Genomic DNA, 17525 nt, shown 5'->3' with positions numbered 1-17525 from the left:
GGGCTCCTCGGGGCTCCTCGGGGCTCCTCGGGGCTCCTCGGGGCTCCTCGGGGCTCCTCGGGGCTCCTCGGGGCTCCTCGGCCCCGCCCCTCACAGCGGGTCCCGCCCAGCGGAAGTGACGCAGGGCTGTGACGCCGGCGCGAGGCGAGGCGATATAAGGGGGAGGCGGCGGCGGCCGGAAGCTGAGCGGAGCCGAGCGGCGCGGCGGGGCCTCGGCCGGGCTGGGGGGAGAGGGGCGGGCGCCTCAGCCCCGCGGCGGAACCGGCCATGGATTTCCACAACATCCTCGTGATGGCCTCGGAGCAGCAGGGGCTGAACGCCGTGCCGGTGAGCCGCGGGGTCGCGAGGGGCGGAGAGGCATTCGGAACGCTGGGGCGGCGTTCCGGTGCTCGGCCGGGCCGGGGCCGGAGGAAGCGCCGTTCTCCTTCCCGTGGCTCCGCCGGGCCTCACCCCGGTCCTGAGCGGGACGCGGGGAGCCGCTGCGTGCCGGCCGTCCGGTACCGCCGGGCCTGGGACGCCGCGATCCCGAATGCGGAGCCGCCGTCGCCGGCTATGTTGGCGTTTAAAAGTCGGAGGAGCGCTTTTGTTCGCTCTGGAGCCGCGGGGCTGCCACGTCTCGCTCCGGGTGAGCCCGATGGGGCGTGTGCTGACGGGCGGCCCTCGCCGCCTGCGCGCTCATTTGCATAAAGAATGTTTTCGGTAGGCGCTGCTTCTCGTGTTCGGCGTAACCGAGCATCGCAGCCGTGCTCTGCCACGGGCAGCTCGCGCCGGCCTTTTGGTGAAGGCGGAGGAGGTGCGCAGCGCTGAGCACCCCGCCTGGCACTGACAGGCAGAGGCACCGAGCGCTGCCCCGTGGTCCGTGGCCCTGGCTAAGCGTGGTGGATGTGCAGCAGCACTGTGAGCAGCTGTAGGGGAGAGGTGTGTAACTCGTCAGGTCCCATTGGGTTCTTGAAGTACCTTAGGAAATGTTCAGTGTTTCGTCATATAGTTGGTCTCAGACTGACTCTGAGTAGAAATGTGATTTGTAACGTATGTAGGAAAGTAGCAATTACGTAAATGTAGAATCATGGTATCACCAAGGTTCAAAATGACCACCAGATCATCCAGTCCAACTGTCAACCTATCACCAGTATTTCCCACTAAACTATTTCCCTCAGTACAGCATCTAAATGTTTCTTGAACACCTCCAGAATGGTGATTCAATTGACTGACTTGAATTTTGGAGGAGAAATTTTCATAATATCCAACCTGAATCTCTCCTGGCACAGCTTGAGGCCATTCCCTTCTGTCCTATTGCTAGTTACGTAGGAGGAGAGGTCAACCCCCACCTTGCCACAGCCTCCTTTCAGGTCATTGTAGAGAGTGATAAGGTCTCCCCTGCACCTCCTCCGCACTAAACAATTTCAGTTCTCTCTGCTGTTTCCTATGAGACTTTTGCTCCAGACCCTTCACAGCTTTGTTGCCTCAGCCCAGCAATCCAGCCTGTCCAGATCCCTCTGTAGGGCCTTGCTATCCCCTGGCAGGTCGACACTTCCTCCTAACTTGGTGTCATTGGTATGTTTTTGAAGATGTTTTGTGTCTTGTAAGCCAGGGTATCTCACTGTTGACTTGAGGTTGCGGTGGTAAAGTTTCCTTTGACCTCATTAGTTTTCCTGTGTGCTGCACCACTGTTTTCTGTCACACGTATATTTCATCTACTCGACATCCCAGTTTCTATCTGCCACATCCTCAATGCAGATATGGTACTTCTGGGAGGCAGCCCTACCTGTTGTGCAGTGCAAGAGAGCTTTGGTGCTGTTTTTAGTGAAGGCAGGGTTATGGTTTACCTGATAACTCAGCAGTGAGTGCAATTCAATCCCCAGCTGAAGCAGTTTTAATTTAATGACTTCTTTGCATGCTGCCAGTGCAGCCTTTAACTCTAAAGACAATCTCTGAGCAGAAATGGAGCTGTGCTTGACACCATCTGAAGTTGCCTGCCAAAAAGGCCAATCAGTTGACATCCAAGTCACTGCACTCGACTGAAACTGGTGCACAACACCTGTCCCTATGAAAAGACTAAAAAATTAGTCTTAAATATTTCTGATTAAAAACACTGCACAGTCTAATTACGAAATGTACTGGTGTGTAACATTAACAGGTTTCCAGAAATGCTGATTCCTGCTTTAATTAGCACGCCCCCAGAATTTCCCTTGCAGAAGTTTAAAAGCATCTTTACGGTGCACTCAGATATCCCACGTTTACTGTAATGGAAAGTAGAGTAATGTGCACAGGTTGTACTTGTATAGAAGCTGCAGAAAAGCTCAGCCTCAGAAATAATATAGCTCTGTATCATGAAACAGGGACAGGATTGCATCATGTCCCTGTAAAAATAGATCTGCTTGTTCATCTCCCAGTGGAACTGCTAAAATACACCTTCCAGTGCCCAGTTATTTGCATCAGGTTTTGTTTCTAAATACAGTAGTGTGTTTGTGAACTAGAGTAGTAACTAGCCATGTGTTGTGCATAATCTTTGTGCTCAGTTTTCCCTTGTAACATTGCAAGGATAAGTTTTGTATGTATCTCCTTAACGTATTTCTGTTCAGTGGTTCACTGATTTTCAATGCAGGCTTGCTTTGATCAGACGTGGTAACAGTAACAGCATTTACTGCTGACCTCCTTAAGATTTAAATCCTGCCTTTATGCCTCTTTTCAGCGATGTTGGTACTCTCTATTAATGCTGCAAGAGTGTTTTGGGATGTAATGGATGTTGGGAAGCACTTTGAGCTCTTTGTATGGAAGGTATTCTTGACTGTATAAAACAATATTGCAGTTACTTTAAAATGGGGGGGAGGGGGGAAAAAGGGCGTAGTTAAGAGCCAAGTCAGCCTGTCATCCTTCTGTTTTATCTGGTTTCTGTCATCACTGGTAGTTTTTAGGAACAATCTCACCTTGGTCCCTGCTCCCCTTAGCAGGGGGCGTATCTGGAGTGGACAGAATTTGGAACCCGAAACAGATGTGACCACGGAGGTGACCTAGAAGTGAAACAGCTTGTCATCATCGTCCACGTCAGCACTTGCTGAAGCCTCACTTTAACTTATGCATCACAAAATAACCTCCTGCACAATGGATGAGTGCCTGCAGTTGTTGGAAATTTGGTTTGCATTTCATTTCCTAGAATAAGCTGCTCAACTGCTTAAAGTGGCTGCATTTTTAAGGAAGTAAAACTGTAGTAAAATCCAGGATTTCTTCAGAGGACTGATACACATTGCAATGCCTTCCTGTGAAACTTGCAAACTCCTGAATACTTGTCTGTAGGCAAGAGAAGCCCTTCCAGAGGAGTATGAGGAGTGGCTGTGAAGCGTGGAGCACTGCCATAGAGCAGAGCTCCTGTCTGACCTGCAGGTGAAGGTGATGGCTGCCTGCTGAGCAGAACTGGCTGCAGGGCAGCACCCACAGGGTCGTGTGTGGGCTTTGATGTGCTCGAGCTGCTAGCTGTGTTAACTGATGCCGTGTTGCACCTTGAAGGATATCTAAGGGGGGGAGCAGGATTCCCACATCAGAAGGCTGCGTGTCTTGGTGTGTGATAAGGAAAGACGGGAAGTGGGGTAACATACAGAGGACAAAGCATAAATTATGTGACAGCCTATGGAAGTTGCCTGTACGTGATAGGACAAGTGGGAATTGTCTTCAGCTTGGGTGTGTGAGTCCACGGCAAAACTATTGCTTACGCAGGTGCTGTGTTTCAAGATCAGGTTGTGCAGAGCCAACCACTCGTGTCGTGCCGGGCAATTGCTGGGGAGGTGGTTATGGCACAGTTCACACAGGCTGGTTCCTCTGGAAAATACCCTTGGCTAACAGGAAGTACTTGAGGGTGCGTGGCTGAAGAAGGGCACCTCCACAGCCTTTCCTTTTTCCTTTGGCTCAAGCAGTGCCTGTGCTGCCTCAGCACTATCCGTGAGCTGCTGGACCTGCTGCCTGCCAGGGTGAGTGCTGCTCACAGCTTGGGTAGCACAGTGCTCTGGAGTAGCGTGACCTGCTCTCTAAAGGCAGAATGTTTGTTTCCCTGTTATTTAACCACCCTAGAGATAGCTGAGCCCGAGCAGCGCAGCTGCTGCTGCCTGGATGATAAGGCAGTGACATGTCCTGACTTAGTTGCCACTTCTACCTGGAGTCTGATGCACGTTGGTTTGCATTGAAAGTTAACTATTTTCTTAGTAGTTGCGGAGTATGTGTATGTTCCAATGCTTTTAAAAAGAATGAAGCAGTTTATTTAATCCTTTTCTAACCAAAGTGCTCATTTCTATCAACAGCTGTTGTGGTACACAGTGCAGAACCTCATTCACTTCCATCTTCATTGATGAAACACTTAGCTTTGCTTTCAGCTGGGCATCAATAGCAAAAAATGCTACTGCTAGGAAGAACAGAAATCTTGAATTTTGCACCATTTCTCACCTTAATGGAAGTGAGAAAACAGCGTGCCTGTCAGGCTGCTTTACAAACCCACTTCTGGATAGGACTGTCGGTTGGAGTGCAGCAAAACAAAGCCCAAAAACTGCTTCCCCATCATTTTAATTCTTTATAAGGCTTCCTAATGGGAGAGATGAATCTACGCGTGTCCCCTGCTGTCTGGCAGTTTTCATTTAGAAGTGCTCCTTCTGCCTAAAACCATTTTAGGAAGTCCTCTGTTTTGACTTTCTTTTTAAAAACTGTGTAGAAATTGGATAATTCAATCAAGCCTGAGTATTGCTTTGCCTGTCTGTTCCAATTTCCTTGTGTATATCAGGACTGCATTGCAGAAAATGAGGCTTCTGAGGGCCATAAGGGTAACCAAACCAGCTCTCAGGTAGCAGCGAAGTGCTGGTAGTGCTTAGATAGATTTCAATAGCTGGGCTTGACTGTAAAAGTTGATTGTAAAAGCTCTTTAATATGCTGAGGAAACCTGTCAGGTTTTACAGCTGTGATGTAGATGGATGTTGCATCCTGTAATTTTGTGTCGGTCATTCACAAGTTAGTAGAGTGCCTATGAAGAGCTGGTATGGAGCCACCCTGCCTGCAAACTGTGTTGGCTGTATTTTAGAATCATCTCTGAACCTTGGCTTTTAGTGTATGTGTATGTAAGGTAATGTATAGCTTTGTATATCAGTAACATCAAGTAATTTGAGTAATGTGCTGCTGTTTGAATGGATCAGGTTAGAACTGTTGAAATCAATAGGAAATCAGGCTACCAACTTGTCGGCTTATTGCCTCTGAAATATTTGGATGTAGATATCTTTACTGGATAATTTTTTAGGTAACTTTCATAAGGCTGTATGAGACTTCATAAGGCTGACCTGAAATAATTTTATTCCATTGCTGACGCAGCTATTGCATTATCATTCTGTACCATCTGTGCTTAAAATGAACTTTATGCTTATTTATGCTTAAATCTGACTGATATGAAATCCTTCCATTTCAAGAAAAGAGATACTTATTAATTTCTCTGACATACTCATTTGTTCTTTGCAGAAAAGATACAGTTTGGCTGTTGGCCCTCCCAAAAAGGTTCCAAAGGTCAAGGGTGTTGAGTCTGCAGCAGTACAAGCATTTCTCCGAAGGAAAGAAGAAGAAAAAAGGAAAAAAGGTAATTTTTAAAGCAGCCTAAACTACATTCTGTGGAAGACATTCACTGACTCTTTGATGCTTTGATCCCATTAAGAGCTCTGGCAAATGGACTTTTACATCTGCTTTTGGAATTCATGCATATAACTGCTGATGCTGAGGGAACACCAGTGGAAAAGTCACTGCGAGGGATGTTTACATGCTTTCCTAAGGATTTAAATGTTAAGCAGCTCGCTAGCATTTACTCTTGGACATCAGGAAGTAATTAAGTTGGAAAGATTGCAAGAAACCATCCTGAATTTCTGTTAATTTTGAAAATCCGTGTTTGTCTAAACACGATAACAGTTTGTGGTGATGTCTTAATCTTCTCTTTCAGTAATGCTTGGGTTTTAAATTGCAAAGGCTTTAAGACACATTTTTTGCCCGCTATGTTACAACACAGTGAGATGGACTGGGTAGTCCAGAGTATTCCTCTCCTGGGCCAGCCATGAGCCAGCTCCTTATCCCTGCTGCCAAGTGCAGCCAAAGGCGAGATCGAGTGTGAATAGGAAATACTCATGCTTTTACTCATCCTGTGGTCAGTCATGGCCACTGACAAATAGAACAACATAGGCTGGGGATGGTACCTTTACAGGAACCCATTTAAAGCACAGCATGAGTTTCCCCGTCCGATTTCTAGGAACTGATGCTCAGAGATGCCCCTTTCTCCTGAGTCTTTATGGTATTTGGCCCCTATTCCCTGTCTCTCCAGTATCCGGTGCTCAGACCTCTCATCTTTTCACCATTGAGTTCAGCCTGAATTACATCAGCAGATCATACACAAGACACATAAGATGGAGAGCCTACTCATGCAGGAAATAGGTAAAAACAATTTAGGAACAATATAGGGCAGGCTGTGGAGATGGTGCACAGGGCACTGTCACACAGAAGCAGTGACCCGCACCTTGCTCATCGGTAACTGCCTGCTTCCCCACCTCAGTCTACTTTCCAGGGCATATTCCCTTGCCCTAAAACTCCTCCATCCATCCCTCCCTTTCCTCACCTTTTCTTAAACATCTGATAGTAAATTTTGTACAGTCTCAAAATTCTTTTAGTCAGTGTCAGAACTCTTTCTCCTCAGAGATCCCATGTCCTGTGTCTTTTTACCACGGAGTTCTTGTAGTTTGTGTAGCATTCTGGAGAGTTGCTTCTGTTGAGTCAGCTTAGCAGGTTTGGTAGGGGCTGTATTTGGCTTAATAGTTCACTTTTGTAAAAACAGCTGACTCAGATGGATCACGTTGCCCTGTTGGCAGACCTCTGATGGTGTTCTGCTCTATTCTGAATAGCTGTTAGCCAGATATCTTATTGTCTCAGATGGTTTATCAGTTTAGAAGACCCTGAAATAAAAGAGTAGTGCTTTTGTTTAACTTTCTCCTGATTTTTCTTTTACAGAACTGGAAGAAAAAAGAAAGAAAGAACGACTCTTGGCTAAGCGAATTGAACTGAAACATGACAGGAAGGCAAGAGCTATGGCTTCACGAACAAAGGATAACTTTTATGGCTATAACGGTATTCCCGTTGAAGAGAAGTCTAAAAAGAGGAGGAGGACTTGTGAGAATGTTTCTCAGGCCCCCGAGGCTGAGTATGCAACAGAAAATGAAGCAGAGCAACTCGAATTTACTCAAACTGAATCGGAGTATGAGCAAGAAGAATATGATGAGAAACCATCCAAAGCTGCAGTCAAACCAAAGGCACCACCCAAAAGTGCACCAGCACCTCTCAACTTTGCAGATCTTTTAAGGCTTGCTGAAAAAAAACAATATGAACCGGTAGAAATAAAAGTAGTGAAAAAGATAGAAGAGAGACCCAGAACTGCGGAAGAATTGAGAGAGAGGGAGTATTTGGAACGCAAAAATAAGAGAGTAGAAATGCAGAAAAAGAAAACCGAGAAGGAGGTTAAGAATACAGGGATATCCAGTTCTTCAAAAAAAACAACTTCCCTGAAGGAATGTGCAGATGCAAAACTTAGCAAAAGTGCAGCAGATAAACATGCCTCTCCAAAAAGCAGCCTCTCTTCTCTGAGTGGTACTGATAAGAAATCCAAAGCACCAGCATTGACGGACAAGCACTCGCGGTCGTTATCTTCTTCCAAATTGAGTCAAATGGAAAAAGTAAAAACCTCACAAAATAGTTCCTTGAAAACCCCTACTGCTGGCAGTCATAGTAAATTACCTGTCAATGGTATGGGAAAGTCTGGCTCAAGCTTTCCTGTGCCATCCTCAAAGCCAATGGCCAATGGGGCTCAAAGGTTACCGTCTGCTAAAGAATCCAGCCTGAAAAAGCCTGTCCATACAAAACCAGGAAATGCTGCAGCCCTCCCGCATGAAATGAACTCCAGCTCAAAACGATCCAGCAGCAGTTTAGGAAAGGGAGGACCTGGGCATCCAGGTGGAGGATCAAGTGCAGGACCAGGGCGATCAAGCAGCAATTCTGGCATGGGACCAGGAAGGCCAGGGAGCGTCTCAAGCCCAGGGCCCGGGCGACAGGGCAGCAGCTCGGCCGCAGGACCTGGAAGGCCAAGCAGCAGCTCAAGCATGGGACCTGGGCGACCGGGCAGCGGCTCAGGCGTGGGACCTGGAAGGCCAGGTGGCAGCTCAAGCACTGGACTTGGGCGTCCAGGTGGCAGCTCAGGCACCGGCCCGGGAAGGCCGGGCAACAGCACAAATACAGCACCTGGGAGACTGGGCAGCAGCATGGGAACGGGACCAGGGAGGCCGGGAGTCAGCCCGAGTGCAGGACCTGGGCGGCCGGGCAGCAGCTCAGGAACGGGGCCGGGAAGGCCAGGAGTCAGCCCGAGTGCAGGACCTGGGCGACCTGGCTTTACAGCTGTAAAGCCCAGGTGTACTGTCGTATCAGAAACTATTTCTTCCAAAAACCTAGTGACGAGGCCCAGCAATGGACAGATGAATGGAATGAGATCTCTTCAAGGGCATAGGCCTCCGTTTCGCTCACAAGGTACAAAGTTCTGTAGCAATTAATTTTTTAATTAGTTGTTTGTCCCATATTTCTGATATGTCTGAGTTGAGGTCAGTGATGATCTTTATCCAAGAAAACTCAGACAAAATACCGTATTTATCTTTTAAAGAATGCATTAAGCAATGGAATGTTGTGGGTTTTTCTTGCCTTTGCAACTCTTCATTTGTTTTGACCCTAGCTCACATTCTTTGAGGTAAGGGCCTGGGGCTTAATTCACAGCAAACCTGCGATTGATACCTACATGTTTTCACTGATTCACCTTATCAGCCAAGTGAGTAGTTCAAAAAATGGATTCCTGAACAGGAGAAAGCAGCATGAACTCTAGCAAATAAGTACCTAGAAAACTTTGAACAAGAATGTGGAGTTATGTCTGGTGATTTTCCTTGGGGTGCAGTTGATGTTAGCGGAGGAAGTGTTTCCTTTTACTGACTTTAAGAATTTCTAATTAGCTCAAGGCAGCAGTTTTCTACCTCAAAGCCCAAAGCATAGCAACAAAATGTACTGATAAATGTGTGTTATTCATTGATGTTTTTTTCCACATCCCTTTCATTTAGGTATTGGGAGACCACCTGTTGGTTACAAAAGACAAATAGATGATGATGATGAAGATGATGAATATGACTCTGAAATGGATGATTTTATTGAAGATGAAGGGGAACCCCAAGAAGAAATATCAAAACATATTCGGGAAATATTTGGCTATGACCGGAAAAGGTAGGAAAAAATGTAAATTTTGATATACTGTAAAGTGAGCAATGGAACAACAGAGATAAGGTCATTGGGCTAATTTATTAGAAATAAGCAAACTACTGGCTTAAAAAATGTGGGGTTTTTTGTTGCTATGCTTTTCTGGAAAGCAAGAGAAAGTCTGATGCAAATGGGACATAATGGAAAGCAATATAGCTTCTGTAACTTGTCACTTATGTAACCCATAGCAACTCTTTTCTATCAACATGTGTTAAAATGAATTCTGGAACGCTACTGCTATAAGAAAACATCAGGTGTTGCAGCCTGAATATGAATGGCTAAATGCAATGGTGTTAGCAGTTCTGTGAGAATTGAAGTTGGCATCTCTGTGTACCTAGAAACCATTGCAAAATTAATACTCTGGCTTATTTAATTACTTTCCTTTTGTCTGATAACAAGATATAAGAAAGCAAACATTTTAAACACTTATAGTCACTCTTTCAAAACATTACAATCTAAGCTAAGTTTTCTTTCTACCAGGATGTGAATTCCTCCCTCAGCTGTATATGATAGTGTTTTTTTAGTGTCTAAATGCTACTGTTTAATTTCCAGATATAAAGATGAAAGCGATTATGCCTTACGCTACATGGAGAGCAGCTGGAGGGAGCAACAGAAAGAAGAAGCCAGGAGGTATGCATGGACTTGAGTTAAAATAGGAAGTGGGAGGTTTATTTATTGCCCAAGTCATGGGGATATCTGCTGCTACTTATAGCAAAGCAGCTAAGTCTCCCCATCTTTGATAAGAAAGCTTAGGTAGAAGCTCAGCCAACTAGTTTGCCAGTGGGATAGTGAGTACAGTAAATAAATCCTGTATGTTCATTCCAGTGCATCACAGTCTTTACCAGTGAGAATTATACCAACTGATGCCCAAAACTTTTGTAAAAGTATTTGAATTACAGTTGAAATGCTAAGCCCTTTGGTTTGTCCCAAACATTGATACTGTTAGCTCCTGAGGGCTGGGAGGAAACTTAACAATCTCTTCATGTGTGTTTTGTGTGTATGGATATAAAAAGAATACTCTGACACACATTTATAACCAGAGATTTCAGAAACGAAGGCTTGATGTTCATATTGGTTTTGAGCACTAGTTTCAGCCTCCAGAGCTGCACATTCCTTACATGGCTGTTAGAAAGCCTGGCATTCACAAAGTGATTTGCTTTCTGCTTTTTCCATGCCTGATGGGAAGATGTCTGCAATACACTTTGCAAAGCCTTGTAGGAGTTACAAAAGGTTTTTACCTATTTATTAATAAGCAAAAGGAAATGTAAAGTCAAATTTTTACTTCTGAGATTTATTTTTTTTACATTGCTATCTAGAGAGTGCCTTGAGTACTGAGAGCCTTCTGGAAGTTAGAGTCAGTGTTCTTATTTCTCCCTGCTCTTAGGGACAGCTGCTGCTCATGCTGTAGTCTCTTAATCAGAGAAGTAAATGGAATTTTACAGTGATATTACTGTTCACTGAATTCTGTGTTGAAGACCTACAGTGGGATTTTGCAAAGTTTAACACCTGACTAAGCTTCTAACACATGCTATTATAAAAAAGGGCAGATAGGAAACTTCAGTAAAACAATCTGTCTTCAGCTAGCTTTTCACTGAGAATTTGGTTAAAAGCATCTTGACCCTTGGCATGAGGAGCTTTCTCTAACCAAAAGAGCCTGTTAAAATTACTAAGTTCTAAATTGAAATGGAAAATGATGCTTCTAGCCACACTTCAATCATGTAGATCTTTGAAGTGTTTGGTTTTTTACTGCCTGAACTTGGATGACTGCAGTCTCCTGAATTCACGATGATTTCTCTCTGCTTGTTATAGGCATAAGCAGAGCCTAAACTGGAGCAGTTACCCTAGAACAGCTGAATGATAGGTGGTCATGTTATCGACCTTGTAGTAATGAGGTGCAAACTGCCTTAAGCTGCTTCTTAATGAACTGTGGAAGTACAAATGTACTTCGCAGGCCTGCAGACAAAGCAGGCAGTAGCTGATGACAAAATAGGAGCTTTGTCACACCTATTCCTAGCATCAAACTAGCAAGGCCATCCAGCCTTTCTTAAGTGAAGAGGAGGTCAGTGATTGTAGGTGCTGTTTTCAGTACGGCTTTCAGCAGGCTGCCCAGAAGCTGAAGAGGCTATATGAGGACACAGCTAGAACATGCAGTGCTCAGCAGCATCTCTTCTCTGTGCCTGTTCATCAGAGGCAGGGCAACTAGGTGGGTTCTGAGGGTGAGGCAGCATTGTTCGTGTAGCTACGTGAATAATGCCTGTTGTCAGTAAGCTGCCACAAAGCCTCTTGCTTCTGTTTGATGGATCCATTCTCACTCTTGCCTAAAGAAAGGTGTAGGTGGTTCTCAGAAAAGCTGAACTGAGTCTGTCTGCTGTGACTTGTATTTAAGTTATGTTGGCAGGAATTGATGCATGTTCCAACATCTTCTTTTCAAAAAAAAGAATGATCTTAGTAAAACCTTTTTTAAATAATGATAACTTTCTTTAAAGAAAACTTTAAATTGTTTCTCCCTCAGAAGATTTGATTCTGCTCTAGTGGTGAGAGCATCTTGATTTCCTTAGGTACGCTCTTTGTTTCCTTTAAGCTGTATGCTTACTGTAATTGAAGAAAACCTATGAACTGATCTAAAATACCTTTGCTCAAATCAGCTGCAATTATATTAGGATTTCTTTTCTTGGGGGAGAAGTCAAATTTCATGTTTGATGAGCAGTTTGTAAAGGATTTCAACTTGTTTGGCAGCTTGAGACTCGGTGTTCAGGAAGACCTTGAGGAATTGAGACGGGAAGAGGAAGAACTAAAACGCAAGAGACAGTCTAAGAAGCTGAGGACCCGTTAACTGACTTACAGCGTCGACTTCTTTCATTTTTTGCTACCCTCTGCCTCCATACATCTCCTGTTCTTCAGTTTCCATTTGCTTGTTAGAGGGCAAAAGAATATGTAAAGGGATAAAAGAACTGAAAAAATAAAGGCTTTAGTTTGACTTATATAAGATATTTATTTTTAATACTTGCCAAGGGTTGATTTTTTTATGGAGAAATTAATGCACTAATGCATATTATTAAGTAGAAGAAAAATTAAGAAATGTTTCCATTGATTAAATCAGTTCAAGATGCCAGCAGAAATATTGACTAGCTATGCACTGACGTGGAACTGTGCGGGCCCATATACAAGTAAACCAATTTTGCATTCACTTGAAAGGAAGGAATAGCACTGGGGGAGTAGTGTGCTTGTTCCCTGATATTTTTTTGAGATGTAGAGAGAAATTGCTTTATACCCTGCTCTGTCTCCTAAGTTAAGCCTCAAAGTTTCTGAAACATCATCTGCTATACAGAAGCAGCTTGGGTGTGAATTCAGCCGTTGCCACAAATGTTCAAAGCAATAAAGTGCTGTATATTTTTCTGATTTGAGGACCCATACACAATAACTGAACTGGAATCGTCTTGTTTCCTAATGGAGAAGTGCGTGTCACTTGCAAAATGTACAGTTAGAGATATCACCAAAAGGTTAGGCTGGCTTTTGCTGTGTCTGGAATTTCAATGCCAATCACATTCAGTAGGATAAATGCTCATCCTGAAAATAGGAATTTCTAGTGTTTGTGTGTAACTTGTGCTTTTGAGCTGAAGCATATGCTTAGGAATTCTTTTCCTGCCCTGTCAGTCTTTGCATTTGTCTAAAAGCCTCTGTTCTTTTACAGGTTGTGTGCTGTGCACATGTTTTTTTCTTCTGTTAAGCATCAGGTGTGTTAAATGATTTAAAATGTGGAGCAGTCACTTATCTAATCAGGTCTGCTATTTGGAAAACACGTTTCCAAAGTACTTGCAGCTAGCTCTTGGATGTCGATCACTTTGTATGACACAGTGAATACTTTTGATTAAATTCATCAAATCAGAAATCCAAAATGCATGTCAGGAGAGTTAGTTGTGTTACCCAATGCCCATGTTTGCACATTATTTCTAACTATGCATTTGAAGACTGTTTCCTTCAGTAACTGAGTTTGTTTACTTATCAGCATGGGGTTGTAAGAAGAGTCCGAAGCTCGAAGCTGGTGTTGCATCTGCTTTGATTCACCAAGTTATCCTTCAAAGCTCACCAGTATCACTGTTCAGTGAGCAGTAAGACCCCGCTGATAACCCCTCACCTATAGCTATTGAAGCTGTTATGTTTTAATACTTGAAGTACTTAGAAAAGTACAAAAAGGGCTTTGGATATATGTTGGGGGAAAGAAAAATGAAGAAAAGAAAAAATTACTTAGAAAAATAGTGAAGGAACCTTTAAAGATTCCTTCAGAGGGCAATTTTTTTTAAACAGTGCTGCTTCCAGAACACAGTTCAGACAGCTTGGAGGCTGCTGGAATCAACACATCTAACTCTTAATGAAGGAAAAAACATTTGCTTTTTTTGAGGCATTTTCTGTTGATGGTGTAGCATTTCACTGCCTTAGCGAAACACTGACATGAGTAAGCTATTGGGATGGATTCTATAAACTAATTCAGTATTAGTTGTGTAGGAGCACGGATGGTAACTGTCACTGCTCCTCTGTATTTTTAACTTTGTATATTAACTAACAAAAAGGTGTTTCTCAGTGTATACACTCGAGACCATGCAAGATAGTGTAATCTCAGTGCTTGTCTGCAAGTGCGTTGTATTCACTCTGCTTAATGGGACCACCTCACATTTGCTGTTGTAGTTCCCCGAATTCCCCAAACATGGCCATGATCTCTGGGACCATGATTGACTGTGGGTTTGTTTGTTTGCTTGGTGTGGATTTTTTGGTTTGTTTAGCTGGAGAAAGGCTCCTAGGTCTGTCAGCCTGGACAACTATCACTTGCAAGCAATTTTCTGCCCGGCTGAAAACAGTCTCTTATGAAGCAAAAGATGCTCACGTAATAATTTGAAATTGGAATTCGGTTTGGAATTAAATCTGCATTTCAGATAACCGAAGCTTAAATAAACCCTGATGATTTCATTGCTTTGCACACGGTCGGTTAAATTTCTTAATCTAAAGCACTTTGGTCTTTGAGGTGCTGACTGGAATGCGGTCTCTTCTTCCAGCCTCCCTAAGACACTTGTTTAACTTCACACAATGATTGCTCGATTTTTGTTTCGTATGAAAAATTGCTCAAGAACACATTTGTCATTTTACAATCAAGTACTTTCTCATGATTGGCACGGGACACCAGTGGCTTTCAAATTTTGTACAAGTGTTTGGGTTATTGTTGGGTTTGCATGTGCTGCGTATTTGTAAATGGACTTGGGAGGGCCTCGTATTCAAAATCATGTTTGCTGTTTGCCGGATTAAACATTATTAATCTTCACGAGAGTACTTTGGTACTCATCCAAAGTGCATCCAAATTTGAGGTTAAGAAAAAAACTGGAAGAATTCTTCTATTGGTTTATGAGGATCTGATGTTGAGCTAATGACTTAATTGTGTTTAATGAAATTCTGGTTTGGATTTTAGATTCTTTCTTTTTTTAATTCACTGCTTGACGATGTGCCTTTTATACTAAATTGCGTCAAAAACTAATGAATGTAGAGTATGAACAGGTTGGTCAGTTTCTGCTATCTCAGATTCTGTGTACTTAAGCCTGGTGGTGTGAGATGGTGACGTCCTTTGCGTAAAGCCCTTCCAGGTCTGGCTTTGATTGCACAATTACAGTAGCTACTTCTGTACTGATAACGCTAAATCAAACGAAGGGCACTTTCTATTGATGACTACTTTTTGAAAATGTCTTGTACTTACGCTTGAGCTGTATTTCACTTTACAGCAGTCTTTTTGGAGGCCAGGGTTTTGCATATCACAGGAAGCCTTAGTGTGCAACTCTGTGCTGTGCTTTAAAATAAAAATCTTTCAAGAAGTTTATGAGATCTCTATGGAAATCTGGATTTATTTTTGTGTAAAGCCCAAAATATTGTCCAGGAAAACTAATTTTCTATTTTTTTTGCATTTTGTAACATAATCTAGTAGCTGATGCCTATTTCTAGATACAGCGTGTTTCTGGAGACCAAAACATGTCAGAAAATAAATATATGGAGAGACTGTGTTTAAGTTGTGATGAATGTATTTCTATTTATTTTGGTGAGTGGGTGTAATGCAATATTAAAGTGGTAGTTGTAAATAAGGGTGCTTCTAGGTTTAGCCAATGATTTCCTTTGGGGATATCCATTGTGCACAATGTCTTTTTACACAATGTGACAAATCAGGTTTAAAAACTTACATAGCTTAACTGTTTTCTGGTGCTGTCAAGAAAGTGTATACTTTTGCACACCAAATGCATATAAGTTTTGCAGACAATAAATTACAGGCATTAAACATTTTACTGCTACATCTCATTGGTCTACTTTATAGAAGACATTTTTTTTCCTGCTGTTTTCTTCTGAGCTGTTACATGAAACAGCATTAGGCTGAATGTTCTCCAAGAAAAACTGTGCTCTTGTTCCCATGCAGCACACAAGAAAAAAATTAATGGAGTCCCTTAAGCATTCAAAAAGGAGCTGAAATTGATTGGCATCTCCTACGGTTTAGGCTTCTAATATAATATATATTTGGAGGAACATGAACTTAAAAATGATATAAACAAGTATACAAGCTGCCTTTCATCTCTTCCACCTGAAATATATGGTGTTTCATCTTGCAGTTTCATGAGCAGCATCTTTCTCAGATTCTCTTCTTCCCATGTGAAGAACCTGCACCTTTTCTACCACTGTCTGCTATGGAACCATTTACTGCTTTGTCAGCTGGAGGTCAGTGCCAGTGCTAGCTCTGGTTAGCTAGCATTGCAAACTATTGCAAATGGATAAATGAATACCTTCCCTCAAATTAAGCCCATCTGCCTCCTTTTGCTTGAAAAAAAAAAAAAAAAAAATGGATGCTTGCACTCTGTTGTGCTTTTAAAAAGCCATATAATAATAACATTATATTGCCCCTTAGTTGTTTGATCAGCGGCCAACCAGCACCTTGTTTTGCAGGCATGAAATCTTACCCTGAATGGAACGCCCTTGAGATTTTTAATACATCTTCAACGTTCTAGTAAGTTGTTATCTTAAGGCAAAATAGGCAGGTCACTCTACATTGATTTAGCATAATCCAGCCGATGAAGCTGTCCCTCTCTGGAAGCAATAGAACTATTTTACTCAGATATTTTTTTTTAATTCTTTTCCTTATTGGAGGGCAGCTTTTAGTTGTGGCTTGAATTTGAAATAACATCTTATCCCACAAGGCAGGACTGCAGTTCAGTCATCCAAAAGATGGCCTTTTACTTACCAGTTTAAGTGCATATGGAATCGCTCATCTTTTTTTTTCCACACATCTGGGGATCCAAAAAACCTTCAACTACCATGCTTAATGTACTGAGTAGAATGAAATCAAACACAGGAGGTTGCTGAGGTAATGAAATGTATCCCTGGTTTGGTCCTAACCTCTGTTAGGTTAGCTGCTAAATGGCTTTCTTGAACTGGTGATTTATTTGCTTTGGAGATTTTCTCTGTCCAGTTCTTTGTAAGGGTCTTTTTTATGTATATCCTTTTCCCATTTCATTAAGTTTTTTTATATTTTGAATGCAACATCTCAGTTTCTCCGTGTTCCTAAGTTGAGGAAAGGCATTTGTCTACCATCTCTTAGGCGATGACAGAGGTGGACAGCGAGCTAAATGTTTTACCTGTGATATTGCCAGAGCCAAAGCCAACGTGATGGGTTTGGTGAGGAAACTTTTGCTCCCACCCCTTGGTCTTTATTTATTTTGGGACCTTCAGTATCTGCAAGAGTTCACTCGGGTCCATTCCAGAAGCGTACATTTTGCACAAAGCACGTAATATGTGTAACTTGCAATTCCTCTTCCATTACTCCTAATTCAGACCGCTTGTGTTACTGCATGGTTTTTTTTTCTGATGTGGGGAATTATCTGAAATAATTTATTGGGTAGTTTCACGTTCTCAAGAACTCTGTGCTCTGAGCTAGCACAAAGATACAGAATGCCCAAGGCTAAGCCAAGGGTCAGACTTAAAGGATGCCATTGCAAGACAGAGGAGATGCTATTTTCCTCTTGTGTAGCACCGAGTAGAACTGGCAAGCTGTGTGCTCCGCGTTGCAGGAGCTCCTCACTTCATTTTACCCTCTCTTAGCACGTGAGAAAACACAGCTTATTTCCTCTGATAACTGGCCACGTTTTCTATCAAGTCCCAAAGAAAACAGC

General features: G+C 43.0%; 1 protein-coding gene across 1 annotated transcript; it reads left to right on the top strand.

Moving 5' to 3' along the window:
- Positions 1 to 197: 197 nt before the first annotated feature.
- SPTY2D1 (SPT2 chromatin protein domain containing 1) lies at positions 198 to 13732 on the top strand. The gene is made up of 6 exons (XM_048949031.1): positions 198 to 327; positions 5485 to 5599; positions 7009 to 8571; positions 9147 to 9306; positions 9892 to 9969; positions 12076 to 13732. The coding sequence occupies exons 1-6, from the start codon at positions 268 to 270 to the stop codon at positions 12170 to 12172; spliced, it is 2073 nt and encodes a 690-aa protein (XP_048804988.1). The 5' UTR covers positions 198 to 267; the 3' UTR covers positions 12173 to 13732.
- The last annotated feature ends 3793 nt before the right edge of the window (positions 13733 to 17525 follow it).

The sequence above is a fragment of the Lagopus muta genome, chromosome 6 (genome assembly GCF_023343835.1).
Source record: "Lagopus muta isolate bLagMut1 chromosome 6, bLagMut1 primary, whole genome shotgun sequence".
In the NCBI taxonomy this organism is placed as follows: Eukaryota; Metazoa; Chordata; class Aves; order Galliformes; family Phasianidae; genus Lagopus; species Lagopus muta.
Note: the sequence above shows the minus strand (reverse complement) of the source record. Positions and strands in the feature narration are given on the sequence as shown.

Excerpts from the sequence above, each read along its gene's own strand:
- SPTY2D1 (XM_048949031.1), top strand. The coding sequence starts at position 268 with ATGGATTTCCACAACATCCTCGTGATGGCCTCGGAGCAGCAGGGGCTG. Across the intron at positions 5,600-7,008 it reads AGAAGAAAAAAGGAAAAAAG|AACTGGAAGAAAAAAGAAAG; the intron begins GTAATTTTTAAA and ends TTTCTTTTACAG. Across the intron at positions 9,970-12,075 it reads CAGAAAGAAGAAGCCAGGAG|CTTGAGACTCGGTGTTCAGG; the intron begins GTATGCATGGAC and ends CTTGTTTGGCAG.